Source organism: Eubalaena glacialis, chromosome 15, assembly GCF_028564815.1.
Source record: "Eubalaena glacialis isolate mEubGla1 chromosome 15, mEubGla1.1.hap2.+ XY, whole genome shotgun sequence".
Lineage (NCBI taxonomy): Eukaryota > Metazoa > Chordata > Mammalia > Artiodactyla > Balaenidae > Eubalaena > Eubalaena glacialis.
Window position 1 is genome coordinate 84,357,473 of NC_083730.1, and position 27,219 is coordinate 84,384,691.

The window sequence follows — 27,219 nt, forward strand, 5'->3', positions numbered from 1 at the left end:
GAAATTTAAAACTTTTTGGTACAAAAGTTTCTTGAATAAATAAGGTTAAATAAATAGAAACTCTGAGATTCTGTACTCTATGAAACCTCATAAATAGAATTTGGATTCGGGAATTGCATTCCCCCAGACAGATTAGAACTGTTACAAATGAAACATTTAAGAATTTATAGTAGGGAGGATTTTAATGCAAGTGGCTTGAAAATAAGGGAGCATGAATGACTCTAGATATCACTATTCAATAAAACTTTCTGTGATGAAGGAAATGTGCTACAAATAATGATGTCCAATCAGTAGCCACTAGCTACATGTAGCTGTTCCAATTATTTAAAAATAAATTTGAAAAATAAGTGTAAGATTTTTACAAGAACAAGGGTTCAAAATTTATCTCAAGTCTTTTAGACTAAGTCAGTGCCCAGACAGTTTTGGGGGTCAGAAGCTTAACTTAATGAATATGATGGTGAAGAATGGCCTTTTAATAAGCCAATGAATTAGAAAAAAAGACACTGACTACTTTCATAGATTCATGGGACTGTGAAACTCAAGAAAGCTGTTAGCACATTATTTTTCCCATGTCCCAGAAAACTGTCACTGACTTCTTGAAAAACACCCAAAGAATACGTTGCCAGTTTTCCTTGTTAATATGTTGCAGTGTATGTTAACTGTTACAGCTAGGGGATTTTCCCAGTGTATAAACAAAAATGCTTTGTTTAATCTAATCTGGAAGTTAACTTAGTATAGATGCCCACTGTGGTGTTGGCAGTGGATGCACAGGTGATGCTAGCACTGCTCTTTGCCTCACCCTTCTCTCTTTAAAGGATACATATACAGTTGAGGAGATGACCAGTTGGGCTGGAATGTTGGTCCTTGGCCCTACAATGTCAAGCATTATAGAATTGTTTCCTGTGCCTAACCCTCTGCATAACATTTACATTGGACGCATCCAGAGTCATCTATGCTGGTAACTCTCAGCAGCCAGCCTGTTAGACTGCTGTTGTTAGGGTACCTGATCCCAAAGCAGTGTTTGCTTCTCCCCATCAGTCCCCTATATGTAGCAGCATACGAAGAATGTGAAGAACTATTCTGGAATTGACACATTGACTTCCAAGAGGAGATACATCTTGAGAACATTGTCCTCAGCTCATTGCCACATCATGGTTAGATTTGTATCAGTGTGCTATCAGTAATCACTGGAAGCAATGAACCCATCTTGTGCTTTTGATTCTCAAATTGCTGTTTGGGGATGACATGAACAAATGAATTTATACCTCATCTCCCTGTTTTGTGCCAAGGTATGGTCTGTGCTGAGATTCACAAAGAATTGGCTTTGGGTTCTTAGCTATAATGAACACATTTTTATTTAAACTAGCTCATCGTATTTCCTTTGAGGTTACTCTAGCTAGTAAAATTCTTTTTAAAGGCTAGGATGCTTTGAAGGGAATTCGTTTTTCTACATAGTTTAGGTAATCCCATATACTAGATTTTATAAAGCAAAGGTGAGAGATCTTGAGCAGGGAGGCCCAGAGAATGAACTGAGTGGCAGAGTGGCTTCTATGATCAGCTGAGAGAGATTGTGGTCATTTGGCCCTGAAGATAGAGCCCTGACCTTGCCACACACCTTATCCAGCCCCTTACTACAGCCCTGGTATAGTCTGTGCCCACGGGATACTGCATCAGGTCCAGGGCAGTAGCATGGTGAGGTTAGCCAGATGATGGCCTTGAGCTAAATGTGTGTGTGTAAGAGAGAGAGAGACAGAGAGACAGAGACAGGTCGCAGAGAGGGGATTGTTTGAATTGTTTCTGTCTATGCTTTTAAGTTGCCTTTTCAGGAAACCTAGTGACTGTTTTAGAAGTAAATTTAAACTAATTAGATTTTGATATAATGTGTACAGCTATGTTATATGAATAAAATGCTAGTCTGACTGTTAAGCAGTAACTTCCCATTTTTTTAAGAAGCGGGTGGTTTAAATGGAGTCAAATATAGAGATTGGTTAGGCATTGAGCATCAAGAAGACTGTGGATGAGCTGAAAGTTGATGAGGCATAGAGGAGCGATTAAGAGCATGACACCTGTCAATTATACACATTTCTTTTCCTTTCACTTTAGTTTCCACTGGCTCCCTTGCTCAGCAGTATGCGCACCCTAATGCTACCTTGCACCCTCATACTCCACATCCTCAGCCTTCAGCTACTCCCACTGGACAGCAGCAAAGCCAACATGGTGGAAGCCATCCTGCACCCAGTCCTGTTCAGGTAAGGAGGCACTGAGAGGCCTTCACCAGAATTGCTTCATCGTTCTATTTATTGAGTGTTTTCTTCAGTGCCAGGCAAGATGCTAGGTACCACGTGATCAAAACACCGAGCAGCCCTGCCTCATGGAGCCAGTGTACAGCTCTGCAGGCTGTGCCCCCAGGTTTAAATCACCTTAAGGTACATATTGAGAATAAGGTGATGGGGTAAGTTCTGGAAACTTAACCAATATTGAAAAATCTAACATAAAGTAAGGAATTGGCTTGGGACTTTTAAAAATCTCATTTCTAATGTTTACATGAGGAGGGTGTTTGTTGTTTTTGTTTTTTCCTATTAGCTTCTTTAATTATGTTTGTTAAGAAGGTGCTTAAGGAGCTCTTTGACATCTGTCAGGCCCCTGAAGCAGTAGTCCTGTTTTACCACTGCTGGTTGAGGGCTTGTAGGCTGAGAATCAGGCTTGCAGCCCAGACAGGAATGTTTGTGAACAGGAGGCACCCCCCACCCCAGCCCTGCTTCTACTCCCTGTATATTCTCTGGTACCTGCCATTGCCCCTCATCTTAGATAGGCCCAGAGGGAGCCTGTTGTCATATGCAAAACTCAGCTTTGTGTGTGACCCTTAAACTGCTCTTCCTTAAAGAAGATTTTCTCAATTCTTTCCTGTTACTTTGCAGCACCATCAGCACCAGGCCGCCCAGGCTCTCCATCTGGCCAGTCCACAGCAGCAGTCAGCCATTTACCATGCGGGGCTCGCACCAACCCCACCTTCCATGACACCTGCCTCCAATACACAGTCGCCGCAGAATAGTTTCCCAACAGCACAACAGACCGTCTTTACGATTCATCCTTCTCATGTTCAGCCGGCTTATACCAATCCACCCCACATGGCCCATGTACCTCAGGTAAACCCGCTTTAGCCAACTTTCTGTGAAGACCAAGTAGGAAATGAAGGTGGTCAGATAAGCAGCAAAGAGCCAGGTGCTCTTCAAGCCAGGAACCCCTGTGTGTGATGCCATTTGCTTGTCTCCTTTTTTCCACTCAAATACATGTGATCTGGCCCTAAATGAATGTTTGTGTGGTTTTGTAATGGGATCAGTGAAGTTGCTGATTGGTCAGTCTTTTAACGTTTCCCAACTGAGACCTTAAAAATATCTTTGACTCTGGAATGCAACCTAATTCTTTCCTTGCTGTATCTGCTTTGCTATGTTTATATAGCTTCATTGCTATATATACGTATACATATATATATTCTCCCCCCCCAACACACACACATACACACACTCACACACACACACACACACACACACACACACACACACAGGTCTGGCAAGGAGGATGGGATTTCACAAATTCTCAACTCTGAGGTGACTACACTGGGCCTGACCACTTGAATGTTAGTCCCATGAGTTCCTAATCTGTACTTGTTTTCCCTGGCTGTTCCTACATCCGCTTTGACCATATGTTGTACTTCTTGAAAGGGCTTGGCCTTGTACGTTCGTGCAGTGTAACTTGAAGCTGGAAGCACCCAGGTGTTCCCATTTTTCTTAAAGAGCAGCCCTGGAAGCCCTTTGGAGCTCACCTCCAGCATAAGCTTCTAAAGGTTGAAAGGTGTGGTTGCTTTCTGCATCAGCTGCTGACAAAAGTCCAATGCAATCCAGGGCCAATTTGGATTGTCTTAATGAGGAGAAGGAGTTGCACCGAAGTTGGGCTCCAACACTGTCCTTTTAGGCCCTCCCTGGAGCTGTTAAGGGTGAATCGGCTGTATTTGTTGTCTCTTTTTGCTGCTTTCATAACAGAACTCTCTTCTGGGTCTCAGTTAGACTGCCTCACTGAACTCTGTTTCATGTCAAGCAGTGCACCACTGAGGCTCTGGTGTGGTGGGGCTGGAGATGGTGCTCAGTTGGAGCTGACTCTCAGGAGGCGGCCTTGTAACTAGCGTTCCACAGCTCTGGGAAGTTTGGGCATTCTCCCCAGCAAACGTGTAGGTTCTGTAGTGTGGCGCACTGCAGTGGATGATTTGCTTTTGATGGTGGGGAGGGGAGCCGGTTTGGTCAGGTGTGGGGCAGCATGGTTTGGCTGAACCAGGAGCTTCATGAGACCAGGGGGCCTGTAGATGTCTAGCAGAGGCTGGTGGCTAAGTAGGTATGTGAATTTACATGTAAGTTGGGGTTCCTAAAACCTCACTTTTGTGCTTTTGTGCTGAAAGAGCAAAAAGGTTAATATTTGCAGGGAAGCCCAGATATGCCCTGGGTCCCTTTGAACATGTAAGAGTCAAAACAGCATTTCATTCAAGGCTTATCCTGGTCTAGAACAGTGCACAGCATGGGAGGCAGGAAACGAGGGCTCTTCCTGGCTCTGCCAAATCCCTGCAGAGCTGCGATCCAGCTATTTGGGCTGAGTAAAACCTTTCCAGCTTGACAGTGAGACCAGGTTGAACTCACTATCACCTGGTACAGAGAGACACTGGGCTGGACCAGATAATTTTAGATTACCCCTTCCCACCTCACTGGAGCCATTCACTGCAGCTCCTGCTGCTGCCCTATCGGCGTATCTTTCAGCAGAGCAAAGGGGCCTGAGTCTTTTCTCACTGCCTTGACTCATTGTTCACTGAGGTGTGCTGGTGAGCAGGCAAGAAGCAGAGGGGGAAAGGCAAAGAGAACCTAGAACAGAAGTTAACAGTCCCTGCTTATAATGTAATAATCTGCTTTCTTACTTGAAAGAGATGTTACCTGTAAAACTATTCAGGCCCCACATGGAAGCCAGAGTCTAAAGCATCATTGCAGGTAGCCTCCTATTAATTTGAGAAAGCTGCGCTTGGATCAGGGATCTTTGTGAAGACCTTGCCCCATACATAGAATCCAGTCCTCAGAAATGTTGAAGGCTAGGACACTGGAGCCCTGACTTTTACCCAGGCTCGCTGGGTGCCTGCTCCCTCAGCCTTGCAGGATCTGCCAAAGGGTGAAGCATGTCTATAGGTCAACTGAGGGATCCACTAGGGAATGTCCCCAGAGGAAAGAAAGGGCCCTGAGGGCCCACTGTTGCCCTTTCCTGAGAGCCCCAACCCAGTGAAAGGGACACAGTTGACATGTTGTTTAAGCTGGAGATGTTGCCTGTATGCGTAAAAGAGCTCTCTGTTTCAGGCTCATGTACAGTCAGGAATGGTTCCTTCTCATCCAACTGCCCATGCGCCAATGATGCTAATGACGACACAGCCACCCGGCGGTCCCCAGGCCGCCCTCGCTCAAAGTGCACTACAGCCCATTCCAGTCTCGACAACAGCGCATTTCCCCTATATGACGCACCCTTCAGGTGAGGCGTGTGTGTGCAGGGGCCGCCGGGCACCCCAAAGCATTCTGCTCGCACAGGTCGAATGGCAGGCAGGGCCAGCGCTTCAAGCCCCGCATCTGAGAACTAGCAAGCCCGTCAGAGTGTACACAGTAGGGACTGTGATGATCAGTTCAGTGTCAGGGCCTGAGGCTTCCGGGAGCCTAGTCTGTGTGTGTTCTCATGGTATAAAGGATTTGGCTTGATGAGAAGCAGCAGCAGCAGCATTCCGTGTAGCTGATGCATGCTTAGGACTCAGTTGGCCTTCCTTGTTATGATAGGTTGGACAGGGCAGTGTTTTCCTTTCTGAGTCCCAACAGTCTGACACATGGGGGGTTACTACCATGGCAGAGTTTGATTGTAGCTCTGGAGACTACTACTGATGAGAAAGTGCTGTGTATGGATTGGTTTTGAGTATAGTATTAGCTCCAGTCTATGCCCTGACAGGTAGAGAATGCCCCGTGATTGTGCTCTAATACTTGATGGTGGCCATGGCGATATTTCACAGTCTAACCTGTTATTCTGAAAGCAGTACTGGTGCTTGGCTATTATTTGGGGAGGGGATATGTTAAGGCCTTTTTTGTACCCCATGAGCAACAACTCTTCTGGGAGTTTTATCTGAAATGGTTTTATGTCTGACTGGTTTGTTTCTACCCACCACCTACCTTCTCCCCCTTTTGGTACAGATGCGGGGGGTGGGAAGGGTAAAGAGTGAATTAAATTTTGAGTCTTGTTCAGGTAGCACAAGGATAGCTTACAGACATGTGCTGCAGAGACACTAGGCTAATGTGCGGTGTTGCCAGTTTTCTGTTTAAATATTCACTTTTCTTTTTTACAGTACAAGCCCACCACCAACAGCAGTTGTAAGGCTGCCCTGGAGGAACCGAAAGGCCAAATTCCCTCCTCCCTTCTACTGCTTCTACCAACTGGAAGCACAGAAAACTAGAATTTCATTTATTTTGTTTTTAAAAAATATATGTTGATTTCTTGTAACATCCAATAGGAATGCTAACAGTTCACTTGCAGTGGAAGATATTTGGACCGAGTAGAGGCATTTAGGAACTTGTGGGCTGTTCCATAATTCCATACGCTGTTTCCAAGTCCCGCAAGTACCCCAGCTCTGCTTGCTGAAACTGGAAGTTATTTATTTTTTAATGACCCTTGAAAGTCATGAACACATCAGCTAGCAAAAGAAGTAACAAGAGTGATTCTTGCTGCTATTACTGCTTTAAAAAAAAAAAAAAAATCAAGACTTGGAACGCCCTTTTACTAAACTTGACAAAGGTTCAGTAAATTCTTACCGTCAAACTGACGGATTATTATTTATAAATCAAGTTTGATGAAGTAATCACTGTCTACAGTGGTTCAAGTTTTAAGTTAAGGGAAAAAAAACTTTTACTTTGTAGATAATATAAAATAAAAACTTTAAAAAAATCAAAAAATAAAAAAAGTTTTAAAAACTGATATCAAGTTAATGTGTGTTTGTATGAGCTATTTCCATTATAGGATACTGAATATCAGGGCAGGAGGGCTGACTCTGCTATCTTAATACCCTCGAAGGTTAGCTGTCAAATGATTTTTCTTCTTCACCTTTAGTTCTGGTTCAAGGTATCTCTAGAAAAAGACAAGACTGAGAGATGTTCTCTTTGGTGGCTAGAGGTCTGCTTCAGAAGGAGGAAGGCCGGCCAGAGTTGGGCAGTGCCGAAAGTCCACATCCTCACCCTGACGCTGATTCTGTAAGCTTCCTTTTTAATATCTCCTGAACCCAAATGAGTTAGTCAGAAGTTGTCCTGATTCAGGCATCTGTCTGTTTTACCAGTAGGGGGCAGGAGACACACACACACCTGTAATAAAGAAATCCAGAGGGCTGAAAAGATGCAGCGATGTACAAAATAGCGTACTCCTGTAGACCCCTAAGCATTTGTTAATGTCTTCAGTTTGTGGGAGGAGGACAAACAGGAAAAGCAAGTGTTTTGCAGAGACTATAGTCATAATAGATAGATAGAGCCTTTAAATACTGTGGTACCAAATCAAGATTCTGAAAACTTTGTTTTAATTCACATGTAGCAATTTGTACATTTTAGCAAAATTTGCATTCTTCAAGAATAAGTTACTTATACAGTACATAAACAATACATTAAAATTTGCCAAATACCTTCTGCCTATAATGATACAAGATGAATCCATTTTCTGTGTTGTCATTACAATGTGCTGCTTATTCCGCTAAACACTGGATGTCAGACGTGTCCTTGTTAAGAGTCAGTGGATAATAAACTATCAAGTTCCTCTAGCCTGTGGGAGATGTTAGCGCTCACATGACATTTGTGATAACAGACTTAGCCCTGAATAATAGCATAAAGGAATCTAAGGCAACCCTCAGGGACGGGTTCAAGGCCTTGATTTTAAGTTAAGAAACTGTTATGTAAAAATAGTGTTTTCTGGTTTAAGATTTTAATGATTGCTATTCCTTTCTCCTACACGGTCCAGAAATGATCAAAGGCAGAAGATTTATACCAGATAAAGCCATATGGATTGCTGGTCTAAAATTCAAGGCAGGTTAGTTGACTTAATTCTTTGGTGCTGGTGACTGTTAGTTTGTAAAAGTTCATTGAAGTCAGGCGAAGGAAGTGGTGATGCTGGGAGCAGTTAAGCCATCCTTGTTGTCTGTAATTAGAGACAACTGGAGGGCTTGTGATGCTTACTGTCCAACTGGCACTCAGAGTCTGGCTCTCAGTAGAGGCTGCTGGCTTGGCCTCTTGCCGCCAGCAGTGGTCACATTGAGGCTGGAAAGAGGGTGGTGGAATGTGCTATGACTGCGGTGGGCTGGCTGCAGCCGTCAGGGTTGCTGCCTCACTGCCTGTGACGGCATCAAGCCCAGGGACCCACTGCTCCCGTTCCTCCAGCTCAACCTGCTCTAGCAGAAAGAAAAGGCATTGACTTAGTGTCGCTTCTTCCCAGGCCATGAGGGGCCTTTTTGTCGGAATGTATTTGAGCTGTCCTGGTAACTCAGACACATTTAGTAAAGAAATGTTTTTCGTGAACATTTTATACTGAAGCAGTCTGGAAGTGGGTGACTCTGTCACAGATTCTGAGCTTGTACTTTGTAGCCAGTCGGTCAGAGCTGCTGGCTTGCTGTGCCTGGCTTGCCTTTTGGCACTACCTGAGAATTGTATGTTGAGAGACTGTTAAGAAGTGAGTGCCCCTGGCTTGTGGATATCATATCCCAGATGTTTGTTTACCCTTCTGGTTGGAGGGAGGGAACTTACTTGTTTGGTTCATTGTCTGCTTGGCCCCTTTCCTGTGCAGAAAAGGGAAAATCTGTACCAGTGACTTGTCAGCATTGACTTTCTATGATGAGCTTTCTCTTGTAAAAGAGAAATCCAAAACAGTGCTTAACTCCTGGTCTACACTTTGCTTAGCATTCATTAATCAGACCTGCTTGATGTGTAGAAAATGTGGCCCTTAGAAATAGACCATAACTCTAGATCAGGGTTGGTTATGCTTTACCGTCTGTGAAAACACCCAGGACTGTTGGTTTTATCTGTATATATAAGGTGGGGGGAGGGGCATGCCACACAGCTTGCAGGATCTCAGTTCCCTGACCAGGGATGGAACCCACACCCCCCTACAGGGGAAGCACGGAGTCCTACCACTGGACCACCAGGGAAGTCCCAGGAGTGTTGGTTTTAAAAGTGGAAGAGAGGTGGCTCCTGGCCTCCCTGCCCCTCCCAAAGTCTGACCTCTGACCTCTTGGAGTACAGAGAATGGCTGGAGGGAACAGACACACGCCTCACCCCAGATAAGGCAGGCAAGTAGTTAGTTTAGGCCAAGGTTTAATTTTAGCTTTTGACTGATGTATCTATAAATGTTAAGCTGTGCTGAAGTCCCAGTTTCCTAGAAGCCACTTCGATGAGCCCAGCGGCTATATTGAACGGCTCTGCTCGCACCCAGAAGCAGCTGACTCCACTCGGTCACTGCCTCCCTTGTTTCTGAGCCTCTGCATGAAAGTTCTGGGAGGAGCCAGCCCCCTATGAATTGTATCACTTGTGAAAGGCAAGTACAGATGGAGATTTGACTGCAGGACCTCCCTGCATGGTAGAGGTTATGTGTGCCTATGTATACATGCACACACATGCTTCATCAGATGAAGCAGTGGTTACTGCTGGAACAGAACACTGATTGTGGGCTATTAAAGGAGTTTCTCATTAGCTGTGGCACCAGATTCCTAGCTTCCATTTTGGCTCAAGAATGAGCCTAAAACCTTGTGGGATAATTTAATAAGCCTTTAGACACTTGGAGGCTCTAAGCCAGCCCCGTTGGTGAAGGATTTACTAGAAAGGGCCCAGCAGCCCTTTTTTCCTTTTTGCTTGCCCCTCCCTTACCCCTCAGTTTAACTCTCACCATAAAGCTGCTGTAAACCAGAATCCAGTTTTTTATTCATAAGGCACCAGGGTGGTATTGTTCCTTGCCACCCTCCTATTTCAGTAATTGCCTGAATTTCCCTGAAAGGGTGACACACTTCACTTCTCTACATTTAGGAAGGACAGTGGCTCCTCAGCAACAGGTGACTGTCCTGAGGATGCAATAGACAAGGAAGCCAGGCATGCTGGCTCGAACCAGGAACTGGTCAAGTAGGATTTGCATAGCTGTCTCTGACTACAAAAATCGCATGGGTATTAGTTCAAACAGTGCAATGAAATAAGCAGTGGTTTAATTTTGAAACCTGAATCGTTTGAAAAATTAATCTGAGGTAAAAATGTTTAAAATCATTTTTGACCTTTAGCTTGTCCATCTGCCAGAACTTTGTCCTAAAGTTGAGAGTCGAAGCAGGATAGGTGTGGTCACCTGTGGCTTGGGTACAGCAGACCCACCACGTGGACTGAAGCTATAACGGGAAAAACCACAGGAGAATCCAGGGCTTGTTAGTGTTTTGGGCTCCCTGATGGGCCCCCCTCCCCCCTCCCCAAGTAGAAAGTCTGCCAGCTGGGACAGTGTCAGTGAAAAAGAGAACAAGTTTCCACTGCCAACTCTGGCCCTCACCCCACCGCCCCCTCTAAGAGTGATGGGGCCTGGTCCTAGGGACCCCGGGCAGGAGCTGGCGACATCCACGAACAAGAACTACATCTGTAAACAATAAGGAGAAAGCCAGGTGAGAATGGAACTTCTAGGAGGCCCTTTAACAGGCCTAATTGAAGGGTCACATCCAAACTGGAATGAACAGTTAACAGTGTCCCTTAAATCTCTCTCTGGAAGGAAGGAAAGAAAGTTACGTTCAGAAGTTCACATCTCTGCTTGCTTGTGCTCCTCGGGGGCCTCTGGGAGGCCTGTCAGAGAGGCGTGTACTGATTGTCTATGGCCCGCAGGTGGCTCCGGGAGGAGGAGTCCATTTCATAGTCCGAGTCCCGGGCTCGACTGGTGGGCTCGGGCTCCAGGTGCCGCAGGCTGTTGGCCAGTTCCTCAGGCGAAGGCACCAGGTGGAAGATCTGCTCTGGGGGTGAGGACCGGCCTGGGAGACCCTCTGGGCCGAGCCACCGTGGACAGCCAGAAGCGCTAAGGTGGGGAAGGCCCAGCTCTGAATCCCAGCGAGAGAGGGAGAAAGGGAACAGGACAGTGTTGGAGGAACCTGGGGGACAAGTGACCAAGAGAGAGACCACACTGTCAGTCTTAACGGGGTGGAGGCAAGTGTTGGAAGGACACAACACGAGGTCTTGGTTCCCAGTGCCACCACCCCCTTTATCAAGGGGCATTAGGGTCACACCTGGCGGCTGGGAGACGACTACCACATAGCTGGACAGCCGGACGTCACAGGCAGCCCCGCACTCGAGTGGGATGGGTGAGCGCTGGAAGTGGTGGAGCATGTCCACGACCGAGGGGAAGTGGAGGTGTTGCACGCGGCACTGGCCCCGCTCGGTCAGTGACAGGCGCAGGTGCTGCAGGAGAGGAGGACGGTAGGCTCAGGCATTGGCCCCTAAGGGCCTTGAACCTGGCCAGGGTGCAGCCCACCTGCCTTGCCCCATACCTTGGCTATGCCCTGGAAGTTGAACGTGAGCACGTACTCCCCACGCCGAGTCTCACTCTGCCGTACCAGGAACACTCCGTGAGCGTCAGGACCCTGCAGCTGAACCAGCTGAGCTGCCTTCACTCGGGAGATGGGGCCATGGAACCAGGGGTAGCAGGACAGGAAGTGATCTGTTTTCTGGCAGGCTGGATCCAGCAAACCCCCAGGAGAAGCACCTGATAGAGAAGGAGATGGGTGATGATGATCCTTTGTGTGTGCCTTATGTCCTGGGCTGAGTTCTGACATACCGGAGGACAAAGGCCCTGACCCCTCACCTTGGTTCAAGGAATCTGTGCTTCCCCTTGGAGAGTTAGATGTGCCGGGCTCTAAGGCTGAGGGAATATGCATCTCGGGGTCTGTGCTGAGTCTGCTGGAGAAGGGTTGGGGTTAAGAATCTGGGTAGGTCAGGAGGAGCAGTAAAAGCTGTGCCAGGAGTGGGGCCCTAGGGTCTCACCCTTGGCCTGCGCACTCCCGGAGCTCAGCCATCCATGAATTCAGCTGCTGCTCATCTCCCACCTCAAAGATGATGTCTGTCCGATCCTTCACCTGGCAGGGAGGAAGGGGAGAGCTGTGTGGGATCCCTGAGGTCTGTGTCTATTCCTCCCGGGTGTGGAAAGCTGTCACTCACCTTCAGCACAAAGGTGTAGAGGTTGTCAGGCATCTCGAGACGTGTGCATCGCCGAATCTCCTGGATGCTGGAGCAGGCTGCTTGTAGCTTGGGCTTTGAACTCTAGGAGACCAAGGCAGACGTTCAAGGCCTGTCCCTGATGGCCCTTCACCCACCCAGACCTCTGCTCTTTTCCACAGTCTCCCCAGGGGCTAGCTTGCTGAGTGCATGCTCGTGGTGCTGCTGAGCAGGCACCCCAAGCCTGGAGTGGGTTCTAGCATTCTGCCTTTCTGGAGCCTGCGGGGGGCCCTCTGTAGCCACAGCACCATCTCCCCCGACCCGCCCCACCCCACCCCCACACACACACACAGAGCTCCCCAGCACCCGATGTGGCCTAAGGGCCAATCTCTGCTTCACCTGGACCTGTGGACATTCCAGCTCTGACGTGTCTGTTGGCTGACGCCTGTTTCTCTTCCCACTGGTGGAGCAAAACCCCCCAACCCTGGCCAGTCACAGTGGCTGCTGGCCGCCTCATCGCAGTAAACCCAGAGAGGGGACGTGAGGGTATCCAACCCAAGTTCCCTCTGTGGTGCTGGCTGACTCTGCCTGGGGGCCCAGGACTTTATCATACCTTTAGCTCCGCTCCTCCCCTCCATTGGCTCCCCACCAGTACGGGTCTCTCCCAGCCTAACAGCAGCCTTAGGAAGCAGATACTACCACCACATCTTAAAAAGAAGAAACTCAAATCTTGGAAGTAAAGTCATTTGCCTGAGGAAGTGGCGATCAGGTTGTGAACCCTTATCCAAAGCATACAGCCTACTTAGAACCTCAAATTCCCACACCTAGCTAATCTGTCCTGCCTTCAAGTCTTAGGACAAGGAGGGGGTTGGCAGAGTAGCTTAGCTATGGGCTCTTGGGGCTCTTTTGCCAATGTGCCCAAAGGGGCAAAGCCTGGCATGGCTGGCCTCAATTACAGCCAGCCAGAAACCCACACAAAACCTGGGGCCCAGCAGTCTCCCATGACATTGAACACACGTGGGGTTCAGAGTGGGTGGGAGATGACCCCCTACCCTTTTGCCAGCAAAAGGGTCCTTACTGAACCTGGCTGACCCTGCAGATGTTTGTTCCCAGGGCCCAGGAGCTCTCATCGTTTTCTCGGAAAGGAGATCACCCCTTCAGTGCCCCCATCTCCTCCACTTCCTCCTGTGATAAAACTGGTAAGATTGTTTCTCTGGGGTCATGAGATGATCGATGGCTGCTTCCAGCAGAGGCCGAAAGAAGATAAGAGTGTGGGGGAAGGAGCAAGATGTGGGGAATGGACAGAGGAGACCCAACTGGGCCCTCCTCCCTCCAGCAGCTTTTCCTAAGAGCCAGGAGACAGACAGCAAGGCGCACCTGGAAATACCACAGCTCCCACCAAGGCAGTACCGGCTGGGGAGGAGGAGACAAGAGGCAGGAGCAAAGGTGAGTTCCAGGCACAGTGGCTTTGGCGGACCTGACCTCCATGATGGGCTGACTTTTCAAAAGGTGGTGCAAGAGTCAATCCTCAAAGCCATACGCTTAACCATGCTTCAGACACACAGGTGCCAGGGTTCTGATAGAAGGATGGTGACCCCAGGACTGGGCAGCCTGGCAGGAGAGGGTTGGTCAAACTGGGGCTCTTCCTGGTCCAGTCCCACCCCCAGAAGGTCTTGGAGCTGCCAGTCCTGCCCTGGTGGTTGGACACAGCAGTCTGGGGAGAACAACTCTGGGAACAAGCTCAGAGAGGTTGCACAACTAGTAAATCCCAGCCCTAAGTGACCAGCACCAGCCAGGGCATCTTCACCCTTCAAGTTCTTGTATGTCCCCCACGACCGAGTTCCTCAGCCTGGGAGCCTCGCTTGGCACCTACACAAGCACTGGACATGCTGGAGCGCGTGGGAAGCAGGGCCTCTGCTCTCCCAGCAGCTTTCACTGTCAGCCAGCCCCTCTGTCTCTATTTCCCGTCTGCAAAACGGGTTAGGTGCAGAGGGCTCCTTCCTTCTCTTGCTTTTGCAGTTGGCCCTGCCTGGACCCCCAGCCTCCCCACTGGCTCTGGGCCCTCAGCATCACTGGGAGGAAGCAGGCCAGGCCGAGAGGGTAACAGGCCTCGCCTCCCTTTCAGTTCCGCCCTGGGCCCTGGGCCTTGCCCCCAGTGTGAGTGCCAAGATTACTGGCAGAGCCTGGTTTCACTCTGAAAGTGGGGCCCTCCACGCCAGCTTCACCCCCAGCAGCTGAGGAACCGCTGACCTGACAGGCAGTGAGGAGAGCATTCCCCTCCTCTCCCCACAGCCAACCCTGGCCGCACAGATGGTGGCCAAACTCGTCCTGGCTCCCCTCTGCCTGCTGGCTGAGCGTGATACGGGTTCTTTGGTGTCTTCACGGTGGCCCAGGCTCACACAACTCCAGAGGCTGAGCTGGGGGCTGAACCCCAGCCTGCCAAGGACCAGAGCCAGTGCATCTAACCTACCATGCTGCCTGGTGGGGGAAATGCCAGGGGCTCTGCCCAGATTGGAGGGGCAATTGAGAGCACAGGGACAGACATCCCCACCTATGGCCACAGCCCTAGCTGGACAGTCCAGAGCAGGACTTGTGAGCGCTGGTCACTGTGTGGATGGACCAGTGGGTGCCTTTCTGACTGAAAAATGTGGTGGAACTGAGCTGTGGTGGAGAGAGCCGAGCCCGAACCGCAGCTGCAGGAACACTTGGGGCTTCAGGTTCCCCTCCTCTCACACATCCTCTATTCCACCTGCAGCGCAGAGCAAGCCAGGCCAGCAGCTGCTCTCTGGACCCACCTCAGAGCCACACTGCTTGGGTGATCAAAATGACCAGACCATCCCAGTGTTTGTAGTACAGGCAGTAGACTGTCACCCGCCACGTCCTGCAGCATCCCTCCTGGGGAGCTGGTCTTCTCCTTCTTAGCTCCCAGCATCCAAAAAGCCAATGGCCACTGGGCCTCCAGTGGTAATCCATTTCTTTCTTTGCTCTGGCTGCTAGGAAGCTCAAAGACAAAGATGTAGACCAGCTCTGACGCTGTCCTCACAGTAGGGCTTGCGTTTCTAGAGCTAACTAACTTTATCCAGGCTTTTTAATTTTTCTTATTCTTCTAGGCACTAGGGTTCAGACTTGACCCTACCCTTCTTGTATAACCTTGGACAAGCGACTCAGCCCTCCATGCCTTAGTTTTGTCATATGTATGTATGGTGGAAATATTTAATAGTCCCTCTCTTTTCACAGGGTTGGTATGGTGATTGGGTGAACTATTGCAAGTGAAAGAAATACCTGATAAACAGCTGTTGTTAAATTTCCAGGCTGGGGTCTGAGGCCAGCCAAGATGGGAAAAGCCTGCTTGGGTTGACTGCAGCGTTACAGTGCTCCTGTGTCACGTACGGTACTACAGCTTCCCCTGAGCACACACCTGCTTCCTCCCAGCCTTACAGACCCTGTTTGTGATGTGCTCCCTTTCTACCTGCAACGAAGTTGACACATAATATAACCTCCCTCCCTACATACATACCCTAAGTAAGATAAAAGGGAAGTAATGGAATGTAATTGATACTAAAATAAAATGTATTTCACTGTGACTATGCATACACACAATGAACTACTCAGGTGCTTCTGGGTTTGAAGAGATCAAGGACATGAAGGTGCCAGAGGGTAGGGTGAACCCTGAAAGGACAATTAGTCTGTTCAGTGGACATGGCGGGAAGTTCCACGTGCTTCTACATAAGACAGAGCAAAATTCTGGCCCTAGGTTTGTTCTCGTGCTTTTGGAGGGCGTTTTGGTCAGCTCTGCCTAGCCCGCGGGTTCATCCGGTCCGCCTCAGCTCCCACTGTCCAAGGACTCCTTTCTCCCGTGGCAGGGGGCCGGGGGTGGGCGGCCTTTGGGCCTCGAATCTGCCTGGAGGGGATGAGAGGATGACTGGGACCAGACCTGGTCTTTCTCTGGAGGCCCTGCCTTCCCTAAACCTGCTGCCACTCCCTGTGTGCTCAGGGGCAGGGATGGCCCATCCAGAGTCTTCCAGGGCACTGGGCTGTACCCTGCTCTGCCGTGTACTCATGGCCATTCATACCCACAAGACCCCGGCAGAGGTGCCGGTGCCCCAGCAGGAACAAAATACACACAGGATCACAGAGCTTCTGAGAGAGCTCCCAGAGAAGGCAGACAGACAGACACCCAACAGGCAGGGAACAGTAAGGGCCAGGACAGGCGGGTGGGAAGGCAGTGAGCTTCCCAGGTGCCAGGATGACCCTGGCAAAGGCCCTGAGGTGGGGAAGCACAAAGGCGCACTGAGGTGGTCCCCACGGGACCTTGAGGCTGTGGGAGTCTGTCGGCTTATTCTAAGGTGGAGCTGTGGAGGTGGGCAGCTGACGCTCACATTAAATACTTGGGCAGAAGCAGGCCAGCTAGTTGGGCCAGACCCCGCTCTTACCCGCCGCCTCTGTGGGAGGCTGGAGGGGAAGACAACATCCAATTCACACCCAAGCAGTAAAGGGCCTGGCACGGAGGGTCCCATGGTATGGGCAGGCTGAGCCCTCACAATGGCCTTATTCCATCCACTGTAGGGGCCTTTATCCTTCAAGGGAAAGCCTTGAGGGGAGACCTCCCACCACCATCTGGAATCCCCCAGGCCACACCAGCCCCTTAGCAGTCTTGCCTCTCCCAGGGTTTTGGGACCCTCATTCCTGTCCTATAAAGAGCAGCAGTGGGACAGGAAGTAGGACATAGTGTACGGCTGAAGGTCTAGGTCCAAGCCACACTCCTCTGCCATGGCACTCATGCCCTCAAGGTAGCATCCCCGTGGCCTGGAGGCAAGGTTAGACGAGCCCTAGCTCCACCACTTATACTACCTTTGGGATCTTGGGCGTGGCACTAACGGCAGCCTCAGTTTTCTCTTTGGTAACGTGGGGACGGTAAGCAGACTCCAGGAGGAGGAGGATGGGAGTGCAGTCTTCGATGGGGGGCTGAAAACTTAAAGGCTCAGAAGAAATTCTAGATCCCAGTCATGGATGACTGAGTCCCCCAACCCCAGGCCACAGCCCAGAATCGATACTGCCTATATGGATGAATGAATGAACAAATGGACGAAAAAACATTATGGGAAAGGCTTAATCATGTCTTACTGACTGTATCAAAACAACCTTAAAAAAAAAAAAGAGAGAAAGAAAATACCCTGTCTTGTTCCAAAAATTTTAGTCGGGTTATAGGGATACTCAGAGTGGGAAGGGAGACAACTGCTAGAACACAGACCAGAGTTTCACTTGCCACCAATTTGATTCTGAGCTTCCTGGCAGCCAGTGCAAAGAGGGATTCCCCAAGAGAAGGCAGCTTCTTGTGCATGGAGAATCACGTGCACAGTAGTCCATTAAAGGCTCTGAGAAGGCCTGAAGCAGAGGAACCTGAACCCATGTGTTCCCCAGACTTTGGCCACCCTGTGTCCTGCTCAGAAGCCTCTCTGGGGTCTGCACAACCACCGCAAGCAACATTGCCATCCTGATTTTTGGGAATTAGACAGTCCTGGCTTGAGTCCCAGCTCTGCCTCATCCTCCATGGACAAGTGACTCACCTCTCCTAGCCTCAGTCTCCACTTTTGTAAGGTGGGGTAATAGTGCCCCTACCTTCCATGAGAATTTGGCAATACAGTGTGTGCAGGGTATGGAAAGGTCCCTGGGGACACGGCACAAGGTGGGGATGAGCACAGGGCCTTAGGAATGCAGTCTTAGGAATACCTGATCTGCTCAGAAGCAAACAGCCCCTCCTGAGGAAGCTTTCAGCTTTCACAGCTATCTTTCCACAACAAGACCATGAACCCAAGGCGGCCTCCCTGCTCCCTTTCCATCTTTGTGTCCTCTGCAGGGCATAGAGTTAGCGGCTTTAAATGTTTGCTGAGCACTCTCCAAAGTGGAGAAGGTGGAGGAAAAGGCACTGGAGGCTAAGGGTACGGCAAGAGCTAACATCCAGAGACCAGAAAGTACAGCCAAATCCACAAGATGGTAGGGGAGTTGGCTGTGGCTAGAAACGGTACTAACAGACCCCCTCACACCACCCTTTAGTGAGCACCTACTATGTACCAGGCACTGGGGCCTGGGCTATCCATCCAGGACGCCTTTGAACTGTTGAATTCAGAGGCCAGCACCATTTCCAGAAAGTTCAAATTTCAAAGAAAAGAGCATCATATTGAGGAACGGAGGTGCCAGGACCAAAGAAGTAGGAAGGTCATTGTTCCAGAGTGGAGAGCAATCCTTGACATAACTATGGTGATACTTTGAGACCATCCTGCTCTGGGGCACCTGTCTGAGGAACAGTGGTGGGTGCCTCCCATGACCCCCCTCAACAGCCCATGAGGCTGGTGTTTTTATCCCCACTTCACAAATGAGCCAAGGCTAAGAAACCTCCCGGAGGGACTGGTCACAACACAGAGGATGCACAACCAGCGGGCCTGGATCCTCTGGAAGTCAGCCCGGCATCCGTGTTTAACGTGGGCCCTGGGTGCGTCTGGAACCCACGGCATCTGAGGGGAAGGCTGGGCAGGGGGGCCACACCCACTTCCCTCCCCTGCCCCCCTTTCCCCAGGCACAAGAGACTTGGAGGAGGGAGGGCTCAGTCCATCCCACAGCGGCAGAATGGTGGATGCTGGGGCAAGGGCTCTGGAACCAGCCGGACTGGGGGCAAAGGGGGCGCTCACAGGGGGCCCCCACTAAGCGTGAGGCGTCAGAAAACGGTGACACCCTGAACCCCCTGCGAGATGGGCAGCATCAAAATTGAGTTGCTGTCCATCAGTCCCGCCATTGCTACTCCCAGACACATCCAGAATACAGCTACTTCCCATCCCCCTCCTCTGCTCAAAACTCTCCTGTGGGCCCCATCTTGCTGGTCCTCACCGTGGCCCGTGAGATGCTGCATGACCTTGTTCTTGTTACCTCCTCAGTCTCATCTACTGTTCCTCTCACTCACTCCGATCCAGCCACACTGGCCTCCACTGTTCCTGCGATGTACCAAGCACACTCCCACCTTGGGGCCTTTGTACCTGCTGTTCCCTCTGTCTGAAAGGCAGTTTGCCCACATTTTCACAAATCGGGCTCCTCTCGGATTCAGGTCTCAGCTCAAGGGTCACCTCCTCAGGAAGGCCCTCCCTGACCAGGTGTCTAAATACACAGAGTCACCATCACAGAACCCCTTTACTTCCTTCACTGCACTTATCAACCGGTGAAATGCGCTCTGTGGGGACTTGTTCTTGTGGCATCCCCGGTACCGAGCACGGTGCCTGGTAGGTTGTAGATGCTCACTTTCATTCCTATACAAATATTCATCACAGGCCCTTTGTTTGCCAAGTTATCGTGAGTGCTGGGGATAAGTAGCGCCCAGGATATGGCCCCCACTGCAGACCGCCCATCGCCACGAGGGCTCTGGAGGAGTGGCAGGGATACGTCAAAGCAGGGTGATCGGGGCGAGGACGGAGGACACGGGTTTGGGCCTCCAGAGGCTCAAGCCGGCCAGGGGAGAGGACTGGCTGAGAGGAAGGCTCTGGACACCTCACGGAACACATCAAGCTCGTGTTACAGATGGAGGAACGGGGACCCTGAGAGGCAAAATCACTTGTCCCCAGCCACGGAGAAAGAAGCCAAGAAGAGCTGGGACTCGGACCCTCGCCTGCCCAGCCCCAGAGCCCACACCACCCGCCCCCATCCAGCCCGTTCCTCCCAGCTCATGTTCTCTCCCACCACCCGGACTGACCCAAACTGCGGGTCTCAGCAGAGAGAACCTCCCCTCCTCCAGGGAGCCTTCTCTGATCACCAAGTCGTGGTCAGTGCGATTCCTGTGCCTCTCCCTCGGCACGGGGCTTATCAGCCCTGGCCATAATTTCCTGAAGGTGCAGCTGCCCCCACCGCCTGCCTGGGAGTTCCTCGGGGGGTGGGGACAGGGCACCAGGCCTTGTTCCCAGCTGGGGCCCAGCACCGGGTCCAGCCCAGAGGAGGTACTTGGAGAGGGTTTGTCAGATGGATGGGTGAGTAGCTGCTAGGTGCCTGGGGCCCCAGCCCTCATGTCTCGGGAGCAGGGGCAGATGCGGGGGGTGTGGTGAGTTATCTCACCCCCTTGTTCCCCGGCTCCCTAGGGGGCAAACCGAAGGCAATGAGCCCGTTCCAGGGGCTGAACAAATGTTGGAACTACCGGCCACAGGTCACTTCCTTCCTCTGCCCCCAACCAGAGCCCCGCAACACACACACACACACAGGCCCTTCGAGTGCCTGCTTCAGCCGCTTTTTCTCCGCATGAGCCTGAGCAAATCACTTCACTTCTCTGTGCTTTTGTTTTCTCATCTGTAAAATGGGGGTGATGTTGGAGTGCACCCCCAGGGCTTCTGTACGTGAACCTGCCTGTCGCCCTGAGTACACGGGAGTCTCCCAGGTCTCCCCCTTGGTCTGCTCCCTGTTGCCTCAAGCTCCCTCTCCCCGCGGGGGAACAGGAAAGGGATGGGAGAAGCTTCCATAAAAGCCACATGGATCAAGTCAGCTTCCCCTTTCTGGCAAGTGAGAGCCCGCCAATGCCAGAAGCAGAGCTTCTCCAGAGCCGATACTGACATGGTGAGACATCCCCCAAAACATAACCACCCTGCTCCGAGTCGCCATCATTTCGCCTCCCTCCTCTGGGTGGCAGCCCCAGATCCCACCCTGAGCGACCAAGCCTGAGGGTGGGGGCCTGCGCCCCCCACTATCGGACCCAGAGAGGCCCTGTAGGAGGGGTAGCCAGCCAGAGATGCTGAAACAGACGGGCTGGGGGCTCGTCTGAAGCCCCACCTGCAGTGAGCTCCCCCTCAAGCCTGTAAAAGTCCCCCCACCCCGACAGGTCTGAAAGACAGACTCTCAGTGACACAGACACAAAGCCCCCTCTGAGAGAGATGGCGACCACCCCCCACACACACAATCACAGTGACTGGGACACAAAGCCCCTCTCAGATGCTGGAGCAACCATCCCCTCAGAGACAAACTCCCAGAGACAGAGACCCCCATAGAGAGAGACAGCCCCGAACACACACACACAACCAGTCTGGGATCCCCTGACAGCCACGCAAACCCCTCCTGAGACGCGGGTGTCCTAGTTCACGCCGAGTGGCTGAGTGTGGATGACCCAGCTGTGAAGACGGGCAGGCACTTCCGCTCTGAGGCCGGCCGGGTGGGGGGGTCCGTGGCTTAAGAGGGACCACACCTGGAAGTCCCACTCCCTGCACCCCGTCACGGGCATGGATGAACTGGCGAACCAAGGAGCTTACGGACCCACCGGCACCTTCGCTAGCTGACCTCGCCTCCCCCCTCAGGGTGACAGTGGTCCAGGCCACATGGCCCGGCCTGGGGAGGCATGTCCTGGGATGGGGCCTTGCAGAGGCGGGAACAGAGGAGCCAGTGCCACCACCCTCACTAGCCGGGCCACATGCCCACAGCTCCTAGGCCTCTCCCCGCTACACCTTTCCTCCACGCGGGGCACCACTCCTGGCCAAGACCTTTGGCAAATTAGGACCAACCACTTTACAGGGCCTGGAGCTGCTCAGCAGCCAGCCTCCATCAACTCCCCTTCCGTCAATTACCCGCTGCCCTGCCTGAGACGGTCTTGAGGACAGAGCGGTGTCTCTGTCTGGGAGCGCTGAGCTGGCACTTGGGCCTGGGCCGACCGGGGGTCCGGAGCAGGGTCGGGGCCCAGCCAGAACCCCACCCCCACCCCCAGACCCCCGCCGACTGCAAACCAGCTGCCGCCAGCCCACGCCTTGAGCGACCACATCCTGCTCCCAGCATCCCGCCAGGAATCCGCCCTGCCCCACGCGGCCGAGGAGCCGCAAGGCCCGTGCACCCCGTCCCCGTCCACCTTCACGCAGGCTACGCCTTCCTCTTGTGGTGCTGCTCCAGCTACCTCGGTGCCAGGACACCCCGGGCCTCACGTACCGGGCTCCCCGCCACGTGCCCAGGCCCCGAGCAGGAAGGGGCACGCCCGGCCCCGAACCTGGCACTGCTCCCCAGGCTTTCCTGCTGCACGGGAGGGTGTGCTCAGTGCTCTTGAGGGGAAAGCAGAGGAGCACCTGAGTCTCACAGGGCCAGGGGTCCCGGAGCTGGCCGGCCCCCCAGGGCCTTTTGCGGCGGGCCCACCTCCCGGCCCCTCTGCGGAGCCAGCCCGGTGGGGGAAGCCCCTCGCCCCTGCAGCACAGCCCTCAGCTGCACCCTGGGCCCCGTGTCTCCTCCACGCCTGGTGAGAGTGGAAAAAGATGTGGTTAAGAAACAACAAATAACCTCTGTCACCGGCCTCCGGTAGGGGAGTGCACCGGAGGGAGGGGGGGGGTCTCGTCACCACCAAGATCCCCAAAAGCCCCGACGGTGGCCACCGCCTGCCTTCGAAGAATGATGATTCAGAAGAAGAGGTGAAAGCGAGGGCCTCTGGGGCTCAAGGAGCTGCAGGGACGCCAGCGAGGCTCAGAGTCAGCTGAGCAGAGCCTCGGGCTGAGCTGACAGGGAAACCAGGGTGAGAGCCCAGGAATCTCCACCCTTCCAAGCTCAATCTGTCGTGAGCTGTTGTCATTATCCTTAGCCCACGTCTAGTGATACGCCTTGACGCACAGCATCTCACTGACACCAAAAAACAACAGGAAACTGCACCAGCCACAAAGAATAAAAGCTGGCTGGATTAAATAATTAAATGTGAAAAATAAAACCAAGACAAAACTGGAATAGAAGAACCTAAATAATTATCTGATCCCAGGGTCGGGGAGGCCTTTCTAAGCAGAAAAAGCAAAGAACAAAATCATAAAGGAAAAGATCACTGTATTTCACTGCCCAGACTTAAAAACCTCCATAGGCCAAGAAACTCAGGACCAGTTGAAAAGCCAAATGGCAAACTAGGGAAATATTTGCAACGTGTGACAGAGTGCTAATGTCAGTGTAAAGAGCTCCTGCAAGTCAACAGGAAAGAGGCAGGCAGTGCAGCAGAGGAGCACACAGAGTTAATGGCCTGTAAGTCACAGAAAATGTCTATGACCAAGAAACATTGGAGAAAGAGTCAAAATCCACAGGGACAGAAAGTAGGATCAGTGGTTGCCAGAGGCTGGGGGGACGGGGATGGGAATGGGGACCGATGCTAACAGATACTGGGTTTCTTTCTGAGGGGATGGAAATGTTCTGGAATTGGATAGAGGTGATGGTTGCACACACAGTGAGTATACTAAAAACAACGAATTGCACTTTAACATGGTGAATTTTATGTTATGTGAATTATATCTCAGTGTTTTTAAAAAAGAAAAATGGTTTGTTCCATTCATAAGCAGAAAGGACAAGATAACCACTTCACCTAGAAGTTGGCAAAGGTTTTTAAAATAATAGCCAGTGTTAGCACCACTATTTGAAGATAGATGGGTATAACCTTCCTAGAAGACTATTTGGAAAGGATATATCAGAAGCATTAGAAATAGCTAGTGAGCACATGAAAAGATGCTCAACATCATTAGCCATCAGGGAAATGTAAATCAAAGCCATTCACACATGCTAGGGTGGCTACAATCAAAAAGATAGATAGTAACAAGTGTTGGTGGGACTTCCCTGGTGGTCCAGTGGTCAAGAATCCACCTTCCAATGCAGGGGGTGCGGGTTTGATCCCTGGTCAAGGAACTAAGATCCTACATGCCGCGGGGCAACTAAGCCTGCGCGCTCTAGAGACCGCACGCCACAACTAAAGAGAAGCCCGCTGCCGCGACGAAAGAGCCCACATGCTGCAACTAAGATCCGACGTAACCAAATAAATAATAAAATAATAAAAACAAGTGTTGGTGAGGATGTGGAGAAATTGGAACCCTCATACATTACTGATGGGAATATAAAATGGTGCGGTACTCTGGAAAACAGTTTGGCAGCTCTTCAAAATGTTAAACGTAGAGTTACCATATGATCCAGCAATTCCACTCCTAAGGTATATACCCAGGGAAAAATGAAAACATATGTCCACACAAAAACTTATTCACGAATGTTCGTGGCAGCACTATTCACAATCGCCCAAAAGTGGAAACAACCTAATGTCCGTCACTGAGGAATGGATAAACAAAATGTGATCTATTCATACAATGGAATATTATTTGCAGTAAAAAGGAACAAAATACTGCCACAGGCTACAACACGGACGAACCTTGAACATGTGATGCTGAGTGAAAGAAGACAGTCGCAAAAGACCACATATTGTCTGATTCCATTTATATGAAAAGAACAAACTAGGCAAACCTATAGAGACAGAAAGTATTGATAAATTAGTGGTTGCCTGGGGGTGGGGGAGAGGAGGGATGCGGAGTGACTGCTGATGAGCACAAGGTCTCTTTGAGACGATGAAAGTGGTCTAAAATTAAATCGTGGAGATAGTTGTTCAGCCTTGTAAATATACCAAAAATCACTGTACCCTTTAAACTAGTTAATTTTATAATTTGTAAACTATATCTCAGTAAAGCTTTGAGAGAAAGAGAAAACATGAGAAGCACTCACAAAGCCTTCCACCCAGCACTTCCCTTCTAGGAATATGCTTCTAAGGAAATAATCAGAGATGGGCAGCAAGATTTACGTACAAGATGTTTGTCACAAGGTTGTCCAGTTGAGCAAAAAACTTAGAAGTGATTGAAATAGGAGTCTAGATAATCATAGACAAATATATCATGGCCTATCTGTGTAAATGAAATATCGTGCAGCCAGTATTTTTTTTAAAGACATTCTTGAAAAATATTTAAGAGAACAGAAAAATGTTCAAGACATGTTAAGTGACAAAAAAGCAGGTAACAAAAAAGTAGGATGAGTGTCAGTCCCACAAGGGCTGGGGGTTTTGTCCAAAAGTTTCTGCCTATGTTTCCAGCATACCTGGCACACAGAAGGGGCTCCCTAGCTAACTGCTGAATGAAGCATTAGTGAATGTGGACGGAATTGCAATTTGGGGGAAAAGTTAGAGAAAGAAATACAAGACAGAAGATTACAAAGACATCTAGTGAAATGGAAATGCTCGTTCTCTCTGGGTAGTAGGATTGTGGGTGGTTTTTCAGTTACTGTTCTATAATTTCTGCCATGAGCTTTATTAATTGAAAAAAACAAAACCAGAAACACTAGGAACTCAACCGTGGAGGCCCTCGGTAAGGTAGACAGTTTCCTAGATTACACGAAGATTTGAAAAGAGACACAGCGGGGCCTCCCATTCCAGACGGTTCCCTGGAGAGAGGTTTCTCTCTCTGCTGCGCCATGGACTTCAGACTGGGCCGCAGTCAGGATTCAGGTCAGGCCCAGGAGGGGAGGATCAGCCACAGTGAGGGAGGACCCAGAGGCCAGGTGCCACCGTGATGGGCCCCCTCCCCCGTACGCCGTCACCCACCGGTGCCAGAGGCTGAGCAGTCAGCGGGGTCCACGGCCTGAGGAAAACAGTGGCCTCTTCCCCAGCCCAGAGGGGAGAGAGGAAAAAGGGGTGTGGGGCCCCAAAAAGGAAGCTGAGGCGGCCCCTCCGGCCTTGGGGAAGGAAGCTACCTCCGCCTCCACCCCCGGGGAGGGCCAGCGCTCGGAACCCAGAGATCTCTGCTGGTGCCTTTTGCTTTCCTTTTCCATCCGCAAAGAAGTGGGTGGGGGATTTCCAGCAGGCCCGCCTGGTGGGCCCGCTGTCGGCTGGTGCCCGGTCCAGGCTACTGGGAGTGCTGGCCAGGTTGTTGCCCATCCCAGGGAGGGCATCTGGGGACCCACCCCTGGGGTCTGGTGACTTCCCACGCAGCAAGCCCCTTCTTCCGCCTCTCAGGGAGGAAACACATCATGTCAGGCCCTCCCAGAGCCTATTTTCGACTCAATCACCCAGCAAGGCCAGTACTGACATTCCACTTTCCAGAATGGGAAACTGAGGCTGAGACAGGCCGAGTTCTCAGCCCAAAGCCACGTAACACGGACACAAGAGCCAAGATCTGAACCCAAACCTGTCCATCTGCCCTTCTCCCCGGCCGCCAAGCCCACGGCCCAGACTCTGCAGCTTTGTGTCCCAATACCCAGTCCCCCAAACAAAGGAAAACAGAAAAGCAACTTCCAAGAAGCTGGCGACAGCTAACAGGCCCCGAGGAGCAAGGGCGTGGGGTGGAAGCAGCCCCCAGAGGCTCCGAGGTGGGGGGGGGGGGTGATGATAAATGACTGTCGTTCGCCACCCTCCCCCTGTTGGATTCGGGGGCACTTTCCAGTCTCTGGATTCACAGAATTTGAGCTGAAAGGAAGCAAGCCGATACCATCTGCCCGTGGTTTCAGTGTGGTTGGGGGTTTCTTCTAAGCAGCGAAGTACTTTTCAAAAAACGACCTTACACGAAAGCCCAATAAGGGGCAGATGGGGCGGCTGTGTGTGTGGCTGGGGGCCCCACGGGAGCCACGGGAGCCCTGCCCACCACCACCCCCTCCTCCCTACCCCCACCAGCCCCGGAAAGCCCGGATCAAGCCCCCTGGTTGCCCATTTCACAGCTCAGAGAGGGGCAGGGACCAACCTGGGTCACTAAGCAGCCCGGGGCAGAGCGAGGACAGAAACCCCACTCTCACCCTGGGAGCCTTCAGCCCCTGGTCCCCCTGGGAGAGGGTGGGATCAGGGAGCCACTGGCCTCCAACGCACCTGTCTCCCCCTGGGACATCAGGGCTCTCGCCGGCCCACGAAGACCTACCGGGCTGTAGGCAGAGGGTGGGCAGTTTCTCGGGCTGCTCAGGGGCTAAACACACCCCCTGGCCTTGGCAGGCCCACACCGGCCTCCATTCCTGCTCTTCCATCTCCCAGCTGTGTGGCCTTGGGCAGGTCTCTCTACCTCTCTGTGCCTGTTTCCTCATCTGTGAGATGCCTTCATCACTGTTCCCGCCTCCCAGGGTTTGTGGTAATTGCATGGGATGTGTCAAATGTAGTGCCCATCGTGCTGAAAATGACTAATAAAAAATAACAACAACTACATGGGACTTCCCTGGAGGT

General features: G+C 51.2%; 2 protein-coding genes across 17 annotated transcripts in view; one reads left to right on the forward strand and one right to left on the reverse strand.

The window, feature by feature from the left end:
- ATXN2 (ataxin 2) overlaps positions 1-15,789 on the forward strand; it is a 128,367-nt gene extending 112,578 nt beyond the window's left edge. For 6 of the 13 annotated variants that reach the window (XM_061170028.1, XM_061170029.1, XM_061170031.1 and 3 more), the window contains 4 exons: positions 2,104-2,249; positions 2,919-3,146; positions 5,385-5,553; positions 6,407-6,518. In XM_061170028.1, the coding sequence (XP_061026011.1) occupies positions 2,104-2,249; positions 2,919-3,146; positions 5,385-5,553; positions 6,407-6,435 (572 nt within the window). In that variant the 3' untranslated portion in view covers positions 6,436-6,518. Of the gene's footprint in view, positions 1-2,103; positions 2,250-2,918; positions 3,147-5,384; positions 5,554-6,406; positions 7,033-7,164; positions 7,305-8,055; positions 8,125-13,350; positions 13,474-13,498; positions 13,698-15,488 lie in introns of those variants that run through there. The other 7 variants (XR_009697385.1, XR_009697384.1, XR_009697388.1 and 4 more) reach the window with 7 other exon arrangements.
- Positions 7,720-27,219, reverse strand: part of SH2B3 (SH2B adaptor protein 3) — a 38,902-nt gene continuing 19,402 nt past the window's right edge. Inside the window, exons 3-8 of one of the 4 annotated variants that reach the window (XM_061170039.1) lie at positions 12,255-12,356; positions 12,081-12,172; positions 11,902-11,996; positions 11,588-11,802; positions 11,327-11,498; positions 7,720-11,191 (exon numbers count right to left, since the gene is read on the reverse strand). In XM_061170039.1, coding sequence (XP_061026022.1) covers positions 10,896-11,191; positions 11,327-11,498; positions 11,588-11,802; positions 11,902-11,996; positions 12,081-12,172; positions 12,255-12,356 — 972 coding nt within the window. In that variant the 3' untranslated portion in view covers positions 7,720-10,895. Of the gene's footprint in view, positions 11,499-11,587; positions 11,997-12,080; positions 12,173-12,254; positions 12,357-27,219 lie in introns of all 4 variants that reach the window. The other 3 variants (XM_061170038.1, XM_061170037.1, XM_061170036.1) reach the window with 3 other exon arrangements.